Source organism: Augochlora pura, chromosome 6, assembly GCF_028453695.1.
Source record: "Augochlora pura isolate Apur16 chromosome 6, APUR_v2.2.1, whole genome shotgun sequence".
Lineage (NCBI taxonomy): Eukaryota > Metazoa > Arthropoda > Insecta > Hymenoptera > Halictidae > Augochlora > Augochlora pura.
The window spans coordinates 6,072,499-6,081,982 of record NC_135777.1 but is presented as its reverse complement, the minus strand read 5'-3'; the positions used below and the strand labels follow the sequence as shown (position 1 = coordinate 6,081,982).

General features: G+C 31.1%; 3 protein-coding genes across 4 annotated transcripts; 1 reads left to right on the top strand and 2 right to left on the bottom strand.

Moving 5' to 3' along the window:
- Positions 1-1,213: 1,213 nt before the first annotated feature.
- On the bottom strand, positions 1,214-4,804 carry LOC144471746 (dual specificity mitogen-activated protein kinase kinase 4). 2 transcript variants are annotated; one of them, XM_078184102.1, is made up of 9 exons: positions 4,346-4,804; positions 4,090-4,161; positions 3,074-3,194; positions 2,908-2,982; positions 2,594-2,771; positions 2,406-2,525; positions 1,961-2,260; positions 1,649-1,875; positions 1,214-1,546 (listed from the first exon to the last, which is right to left on the bottom strand). In XM_078184102.1, exons 1-9 carry the CDS (start codon positions 4,386-4,388, stop codon positions 1,381-1,383), a joined length of 1,302 nt encoding a protein of 433 aa, XP_078040228.1. In that variant the 5' UTR covers positions 4,389-4,804; the 3' UTR covers positions 1,214-1,380. The 2 variants fall into 2 exon arrangements, with proteins under 2 accessions (XP_078040228.1, XP_078040227.1); XM_078184101.1 differs by having other exon boundaries at positions 2,908-2,997; positions 4,346-4,802.
- A 426-nt stretch (positions 4,805-5,230) lies between these two features.
- On the top strand, positions 5,231-6,837 carry Mrps7 (mitochondrial ribosomal protein S7). The gene is made up of 5 exons (XM_078184108.1): positions 5,231-5,421; positions 5,729-5,914; positions 5,983-6,214; positions 6,289-6,426; positions 6,645-6,837. The coding sequence occupies exons 1-5, from the start codon at positions 5,372-5,374 to the stop codon at positions 6,726-6,728; spliced, it is 690 nt and encodes a 229-aa protein (XP_078040234.1). The 5' UTR covers positions 5,231-5,371; the 3' UTR covers positions 6,729-6,837.
- LOC144471749 (uncharacterized) lies at positions 6,783-7,882 on the bottom strand. The gene is made up of 2 exons (XM_078184110.1): positions 7,262-7,882; positions 6,783-7,153 (listed from the first exon to the last, which is right to left on the bottom strand). Exons 1-2 carry the CDS (start codon positions 7,590-7,592, stop codon positions 6,849-6,851), a joined length of 636 nt encoding a protein of 211 aa, XP_078040236.1. The 5' UTR covers positions 7,593-7,882; the 3' UTR covers positions 6,783-6,848.
- Between the last annotated feature and the right edge of the window lie 1,602 nt (positions 7,883-9,484).

Below are 9,484 nucleotides of genomic sequence, written 5' to 3'. Positions count from 1 at the left end.
GAAGCTTAGAAAAAAGTCACCAAAATAATTCTATTTATAAGTATAATCATTAATTATCAAATTTATAAGTATGAACTTAATATGTACACAATTGTAAATATAATATGACTAGTAAAATTTCATTGCAACATTGTCTTATAATGCACTTCTCATTCCAATAATTAAAATTTTATAGCCAGGTGTTACTATTAAATTTTTTAAAATTCTGTAACACTCTGCGCACACATGTTCATAGGTATGTTAGACGTATAATAATACTTATTTATACATATTATTTTATCAGTATGTATATGTACATACGCATATACAATTTAACGAAGGAACTGCGCTATTTTGCGGTATTCGTACATGTCTATTTTAATTTTTAACTTGAACAAGAAAGTCGAATAAGAAAAGCGGTTAAAAATGGCTATAAATTAATTCCAATTCTCGATAATCATTGAAATCAAAATGATGTTCATAACAACAGCTATGGATAAAAAGGTCTCTGGTAATTCTGTATGAGCCGTTACATGTCGATTAACAATCATAATCGAAACCGTTGCAACAGTTATATTCCATTCGTTACATAACTGTTGCAACATCACTCTAATTTTTCAGAATCACATCCATCAGAATCGTTATATAACAATTCCATCCAAACCATTTCAATTTTGGAATAAAGCGTTGTAGAATCAATATTACACGTTTTCAAAAGAGAAAGCAACGTAACTACTGGAAAGTTGATATTCATATTGTAGTATAATATAATATGGATTAATTTTGCGATAATAACAAGACAATAAATTTTAAATTTACATTTCTTTTTTGTATACTACAATAAGAATAATCATATTTCTCCACATGCTCTTTCATTTATATGAACGATTTGATACAACGCATAACATGATTAAGGAATAATATTGCAATACGCTACAACGAATTAGAAAAATTCTATTGAAATCCAGTGGAAGGATTTGAAGATTTCGACTCTATAGAAACTTTAAGAATGAGAAGGATATAAGCTCAAATAACTGAATTGGTTCTTCTGTCGTTACATGTAACAAATATCATAGTTACAGAGTTAAACATTTTTATTTTCAGGGTTTCTTGTCATAATTTCAAATGAAAGATCAATTAAAAATGTTCACTCTACGTATTACTTAATAAATTTTAACTTGTTAGAACACTTCTAATTTTTATGTATATAAGGATTCTGTAACACCACAGTATATGATTCTACACAAAATTATTTATTATCAACAATGATCGATGTCGATTAATTTTACTATCTATACTAGACCAAAGTGCAAATGACCTGCTCATTTACAGTAATTAGATTGAAAATTTCGAAAGTAATAGAAATTAAGGTACAAATGTTTATATCCTTATGTGGTTAATTTAATGTCGATTAGTGGTAAAAGGCGTTAAACCCCTGAGAACCATGTTATCAAGTACGCCACTTATGTATGCAGCAACATCTACCGTGTCTTCTTCCGCTTTCCTGATAAAGGGATGCTCTAATAATTTGTTGTACTTCGGCCGTTGTGTCTCCTCTTTAATTAAACTTTAAGAATAACAATATGTGATTAACTTGAATAAAAATGCACGCAAAGTTATTTGTAAAAATCTGTAGATACGTGAAGTCAATATGCTTGAAATAATTTACCATGTGTTCACAAAGTTTACAAAATCCATAGTGAAGTGATTTCCATTTTCATTGGGCGACAACCTCGGTGGATCGCCTTGAACTACTTGATAAAGTTGTTCAAATACTGAATTCCACTTAGGATAGGGAAAATAGCCTGTAGCAACTTCCATTAATGTAATTCCCAGCGACCATACATCGCTCCTCACGTCATAGCCCCTTGCGCGTTGAGGATCTATCCTCTCTGGCTAAAAGACGACAATAAAATGAACCTCTTCAATGCATCCACGATATAACTTTAATACCTTCCATTTAATTTGTTACTTTACATACAGCCATGTAAGGTCTACATCCGGCGTCCCGAGTGCGTGCAATTGAATCTACTAATTGTCCTGATATACCGAAGTCGCATAGTTTTATATTACCATGTCGGTCTAATAGAATATTGCTAGGTTTTACATCTCTATGAATTATTCTCAACTCTTCCTTGAGATAATTCAATGCTTTCACTGTGGCAACGGTAATTTTTCCTAAAATACGTTCTGGTATTCTATCCTTCAATACCTCATGAATAAATTTATAAAATATATCCAATGAAGTATCCATCAGTTCCATGCAAATCCAACAATCACCCTGAACATAATATAATAACATTCATGTTATCAATACTTTTCTTAAGAGTAACGATAAATTATACGATCGATTCATTCGACGAAAATCTAATTTTACCGTCAGTGTCAAATCAACTAATATTACGACAATAGATCCAAAAACATACTTCTTTAAATAAAGCTCCATAAAATTGCACAATACATGGACACTCGTTGGATTTCATTACAACTTCTAAATCCATTAGTAGTTGCTTCTGTTCCCTTTCATCCACTGTAGAACGAATTCTCTGTAATCGAATAGATTTGTATGAATTGAAGTGGATTTGATATATAGCAAATAAATTAAATTGTTTACCTTCACAGCCATAACAGTGTCACTTATCCTATGAATCATCTTATTTACAGTACCAAATCCTCCCCGTCCTATTTCCCCTAGATCTTGAAGATCTTCACTTGTGAAATCATATATCATATTCGGTGATAGCTGTAATTTTCCAGTACTTTGCATGGACTGACACATTCGTAACTTATCCCTATGATGTATATTACGCAATTTATCTTATTAATACACATATAAATCGGACAACATACTCAATAATTCAAATACAAATTCCACTACTTAATAACATTGTACTATTTAACAATTCGATGCTTGATTAACTTAATTACCTTGCTTTATCTGGGAGTTCTGCAGGAACTGCAGGACGTGGTCTTAGCGGCAGTTTCGGCAAAGATAAAGGCAAACTTGGACGAAAAGATCTAGGGTTAGACATAACGCTAAGAAACAATTTTACAAGTTTCTTTTAATATCATATTCAGACTTAGTATATCTTACATAGGTGGGCATGCTGCTGTAGCACCACTACTTGAATTGGAAAGGGAAGAATTTGTTGAATTAATTAATGTCATATCACTTCCTTGTGTCTGAAAACTACATTTCAATGGTCTTCGTTTGTCTGTAAGAAAATAAGTAAAATATAATAATACTAACGCAAATGTCTTAAGTTAATCTCTTTGAACAGTTGTTACTAACAAATATCTGCTCCCTGATACTTAGTCATGGAAAAAATTAAATTCTTAGCTAGGGTTAAAAACTGTACACAAATTCTATAATTTCTTAAAAGTAAACTCTTGGAGGGCATCATTCAATTATAAATTAATTGATTTATAATCACTTTCATATTTATTTCATTTGTAAATAGCTTATTTCTTTTAAAAAATAAATATAAAATTTTTACCATGCTAGCCTCTCTCAGTTTCTTAAACGTATGTGTTACACCTAATTATTATTATATTATATATCTATTCTAAATGGATAAATGTTTCCTACAAATATTTATCATGAAATACATAAGAGTAATCGTGAAATAGAGTCCACTTTCCTATGTACATATGTTTCAACAATTAATTTCATAGGTCACATATATAATATTTTTTCAATATATTTTATAATATGTAAAAATAAAGAAACTACAATCCATTTAGGTGAATTGTAGTGCATCTTTATCATATTCCAGTAGAAATACCTTTTGAATATTATTCCGCAAAAGTAATCTATCTCAACTTAATTAACAAAAAAAACAAAATATTTCTGTATCAACATAATTAATAGTTTCAAAATCCTGAAGAATGTAAATCCATATATGATTCTTGAATTGGTATACACATACGTGTACATTTACTAAAACTGTAATTTCATCTATAATTTAAAATTAAGATTGTAGACTTTAAAAAGTACTTTGTACTTTGTTTCTATATTAAAAACAAATGACATTAAATGCAATCAAAATGTATACAAATACAGCTATTTCTGTACACATGGATTAATTATCCGGTATATATGTATCATACCTGATAATTCATTCTGAACGTCATTGATAGGTCCAAACTCCAAACGTAGAGAACTAAATGATCTGCTGGAACCTATGCATCAACAATATAGTTCTTTTAAAAATCATGATATTATTAATGTCATAATATTATCGGATAACACAAATATACATAACGACATTGTATTATTGCTTATCAATAGAGAAAGTAACACTAAGGTTATGTAGTAAAACATATTATTCTATTTACTATCAGTTCATTTGGTCTTGTAACTTACTTTGATTTGTTGGAATTGAGAAATTCCCACGATTATCAGTCATTTTCAGGATTTCAAGTATCTAACTAATAAGCAAAGAATCACTTATTAAAGGCACTCCTCTCTTAGGAGACCTTTCTGCAAGATATTAACACTGTAGCATATGTGTTCTGCTGCAAGCGCACCATTTGTGCAGCTTTAGTTTTCGATGAATAGTGCACAGAAGAAATCAAATCTGCTATTATCGTGAAATACTTCTATTTAATAGTTACTTAACTTTCTACCATAAAAATGAAAGTGCACGTCACCATAAACCTGTCGTGTTCAGTTACACATATAGTCGACGGCTGCAGTGGTGTACGTATACGTCAATCTATCCTGCGTATGTATGTACAATAATACGTACACGCGCGCACATATAAAAGGAAGACCTTACGCCAAGCTTAGATTATGTATGTAATTGTATTTTCATAACTTACAATTGCATATATATATAACTATATGCTTACAGAAAAAATAATAGACCTGTTATCAAATGCAACCCTTGTAAAAGTTCGTACATATGTAGTTTCTGCTGCATATTTAACATATTATTATTAAATAATATGCATACATATGTACAGTGTATGTAAAATATTAAATATGAAATTAATTCTATAAATTTTAAATTATTCGCAATGTACTGGAATAAATATATCTTTTAATTTTTCAAAGTAATTTTTATACACATAAGAAATACTGATCGAGATGCAAGAAGAAACTTAGGTAAGCATGTAATACATACATATGTATCAAATGTTACATATATGTATGAATGTACATACGTACATATTAGGAATTAGCGAGGATCAACTGGAATTTTCTAATTAATTGATAAATTAATCACATTTTAGCAATCGAACATTTCATTAAGTACAATACGCAATGGATATACAACTTGAGATGTCCGTGTATACGACGCAGACCACGTGACGATGTGACAAACAAAATCACCATTGTTTTCGCTTGTTTTGTTGTTGGACTGTATATGTAGTCTGCAGTGCGGAGATGGCACTAACAAGAGCACTAAATTCAATGTTATTACAAGATGTTAAAAGGTAACGTTACAAATTTCATACAATATTTGTGAAACCTGTGTAAATTGCGGATTTATATTAGCTATTCTGTACTTGATCTTTTCTAGTCTTGATCTTCCTAACATAACCTACAAGTTTAATATTTTCTTACGTTATTACGTCTGGTAATTTGTTCACTACAAATTTTATAACTTGAATAATTCTTGTAAAAATTATAGTTTATGTAACAGTAAAAGAATGAATGAAACAAAAATCCATACAGATAGTGTTGGCAATCCTCTAAACTACAAGGATTAACTATTACTGAATAGTATATTGTTATTTCCAGATACACAGCAACAAATATTATTCAAAATTACAGTCAATATCCATCACATTACCTAAATCCAATTTATAGAAAAGAAGAACAGGAGTTATTATGTGGAACCGAGAAAGAGAAAGAAATAGCCCATATGCCTATTAGGGCAGCACTTAATTCTCAGACATCGTCTAAATTTTATGATGAACGTATTAAGTATGCTATTTAATTTTTAATGAGAGCGAAGTTCCAATATTTAAGTACTTATTATTTATGGTTGTTAGGAAATTTATAAATTATATTATGCGAGATGGCAAGAAAGTAGTAGCTAGAGCAATAATGGATAAAGCATTTGAACATATTAAAATGATGCAGTTAGAGCTATACAATAATTCTAACCCTAAACAAAAGGAATCTATTTTGTTGGATCCGAAAGAAGTTTTCTATCGAGCTGTAGAAAATTGTACACCAATGTTGCAACTACAGATAATAAGAAAAGGTGGAATTACTTATCAGGTATGAATATATATATATTTGTTTAAGTAATTTTCATGAATTAATCTTTTCTATTTAGTAACGTAAATCTATAGGTTCCAGTACCAATGAATGAAAACAGGGCTAGATATTTGTCAATGAATTGGTTAATTGAAACAGCAAGCGAGAAAGATTCTAAACAAACATTTCCTTTTATGCTAGCAAAGGAAATGATAGATGCATCCAATAACAAGGTAATGTTACAAGATAAATTTAATATTCTTACAAATAAGCAATTTTGATAAGAAAAAAAGTAGCTTACAAGTGCCAGAGAGAAATCTAAGATAAATGTTGCACAGATTTATGTTCTTGCTGTGTCTCATCATACTTTTCTTGACTAAATCGTTCAATTATCTTTTCTATTGCACTGAAACGTTTTCTTTAACATGTTTCTGAAAGTCCTATATTTTAGGGTCGAGTTATTAAAAAGAAGCAAGATTTACATAAGCAGTGCGAGGCAAATCGTGCCTATGCGCATTTTAGGTGGATGCGATAAGGAGGGGATAACTACAATCATGTTATATATTCGACATTTACAGAAACAATAGAATCATTGTTACCATAGGCATTTATTTCAATAAAATAAAGTTGTAATTATAAATTTATACCCAAGGAATCAATATTGCGCACCAAATATATTTATAAAATTTTCTTTCTGAACCATTTGTCCACGTTTTATTAATTTTAATTGTTCTTTACGGTATTTAATGTTCAATATTCTATAAATACTAGAACAAAGATTCAAAGGAGTTTCTGAAAGAGGTAAAATACTGTGTATATCAGTTTTCAGATCTACTCTTTCACCCCAATAATTAGTGTACGATAATATTACACTTTCATCGTTGTTTCTTAAATATACAAATCCAATTGTATTGTTGCACATTAGAGTTACCAAATGAACCAAAATTGTGGTTAAACTACCTAAAATGTGTTATAAAGAGATTAATACGAATGAAATTAAAAAAATCTTAATTCAAAATTGTTTCAAAATTTCACATCGCGGTTACATTCAATAATTCATAAACTTACAAGCAACTATGCATGATAAACAAAGATCTGTTGATATACAATTTAGTAACCGCGCACCTATAGATGTCACGGTACATACTCCACAAAAAACCGTTTGAGTACGTTTCGCCACATTCATACCACTAACATATCTAATGTATGGATAACTGTATATTATTTCATAATCAGGATATTTCACAGACTTAACGATTTTTATAGGATCATTGGTTTCTTGTTTAGATGGTAAGCTTTTACTGCAACATCTGTTTATGTTCGAATTACTGAATAAACGATACATTAACTGTCCATGAGATCGAATTTTCGATAAACGCATAGAAAAGCATTGCATCATTTTTTACAGACACTGTATTGTATTTTATATGCGAATCCACACTTCTATTACATTCGATTTTCAAGTATCCTGAGCGTTCACATTGAATAAGGATATTCTGACATCATTTGACAACAAAACATGGAATAGTCACAGGATTAAATAATAATGTAACAGCTGTTTCGCAACAGGAACGGTGTTACGGTTATGTATGGTATCAGTATGGACATTGGAATGTGCTACGAGTAGTGGAGGGGAGACCTTATATAAGGGTGTATCAAAATTATTGTAACTCCGGAAAATGAGAGATTCCCGAGGCCATTTAGAGTAACTTTTCCCTTAGCGAAAATGCATTCTGTGACTTCTTTTACGAGTTATTAACGAAAAACAATAGCCAATCAGAGGCAGGCGCGCAAATTTTTAACGTGCTGCAATGAAATCCAGCCAGCGAGTTGAGCCGTGCTTCGCTCCGGGGTGCGACGGAAGGAAGGGGCTACGATCAAACTGTGAGTCGCGTTCGAAATAATAAACAATTAGTGAATCTTCTGACCTTTTTATTAATTTGATAAATCTCAGAAATATTATTAATAAGAAACTCATCCTTTTAGTTTAAATCAACGTTATGCTCGGAAAATAGTCGATTAACCTCGGACAACGTATGAAAAACGGCACAGTTTAAATTGTATGCGATAGTGACGAACACAAGGACGTCTTCAGTGCAAGCTACTCTAACGTTCACTTTCACTGCACTGTCATTAAACACTGATCACTAATAATACAATAATAATTATGAACGATATTAATTATTGCTAGTTTAATACGAATGAGATCTGTCATCTCGTAAAAAGAACGGCGAGATATTGCACGATGGTCAATAATGCGTCGTTTTCTTAGAAGCGAGTTTCAACTGTTTTTCATCGATTGCGAAACAGTCATATACTTATCAGCTATGTCGATTATTATACATTGTAAGAGATCAATGCACTATTCTCCGAACATGATGAGGAAAATGCAATCCGCCATTTCGTTTACGAGTTAAAATAGAGACGACGGTTTCAGGCCGTGTTCGAAACAATGAACAAGTCACGCAGCGCGAAATGGCAAACTAAATGACAAAATAGCCAAGGGACTGCTTGACCATATTTCGAACAAACGGAACTGTTATAAATATTAAGAAGGCAGAAATAATAAATTTATTAATGAAAGAAAATCAGTTGAATAATACGCTAAATAATTTTTCTAAATATTAAATTGCAAGAAACAATGAATTTATTAACGCAAAAATTTCTCGAGTTATCCCTGCTGAAAAAAATTATTTCACATCTCCGATTCAATCAATTATTGTCTCTAACATGTTAAATGTAAAAATGGAACAGAGAATGCCTGGCCATACTTCTAATTATCGGAAATGTTATAAATTTTTAGACATCGGAAATAATAAATTTATTAGTGAAAAATATTTTTTTAAATAATGAATTAGCAATATGAAAATCATTGCTGACCGTTACTGACAGGTAGGCGTCCTGCGCAATGTTGTTTTTCAATTAGTCAGTCTGTTATTGTTCTCGTAAGAATGTAGTTGTGTTTCGAAAAGCGCTTCTCGAAAGTCTTCTAACTAAATTTTTCTGATTCAAGATGGACTTCCATTGATTACTGCTGACCCTTGGTCCACCTGTGGTCACTAGTGGTCATCGTAGTAGTCAGTTACGGTAATTTAAGTGGATATCAGTTATGATTTAAGTGGTTATCAGTGGACACTCAAATAATTATTAGTGGTCATTCGAGTGTTTCTCCGTGGTTGTCCTAGTGGTCAATTCTGGTCATTTTTCCAAAATGCTGCCTCATATCTGCACTTCTTGATGTTGATTTTCTTCTGCTGCCTTTCTTTGCTGTTGCTGCTGCTTCCCGAGTTA

Coding starts and splice junctions, on each gene's coding strand:
- LOC144471749 (XM_078184110.1), bottom strand. CDS start 7,592: ATGATGCAATGCTTTTCTATGCGTTTATCGAAAATTCGATCTCATGGA. Junction 7,154..7,261: donor TTTATCATGCATAGTTGCTT/GTAAGTTTATGA, acceptor AACACATTTTAG/GTAGTTTAACCACAATTTTG.
- Mrps7 (XM_078184108.1), top strand. CDS start 5,372: ATGGCACTAACAAGAGCACTAAATTCAATGTTATTACAAGATGTTAAA. Junction 5,422..5,728: donor TTATTACAAGATGTTAAAAG/GTAACGTTACAA, acceptor TGTTATTTCCAG/ATACACAGCAACAAATATTA. Junction 6,215..6,288: donor AAGGTGGAATTACTTATCAG/GTATGAATATAT, acceptor GTAAATCTATAG/GTTCCAGTACCAATGAATGA.
- LOC144471746 (XM_078184101.1), bottom strand. CDS start 4,388: ATGACTGATAATCGTGGGAATTTCTCAATTCCAACAAATCAAA. Junction 4,162..4,345: donor CTCAATTCCAACAAATCAAA/GTAAGTTACAAG, acceptor GTTGATGCATAG/GTTCCAGCAGATCATTTAGT. Junction 2,772..2,907: donor GAACTCCCAGATAAAGCAAG/GTAATTAAGTTA, acceptor TATACATCATAG/GGATAAGTTACGAATGTGTC.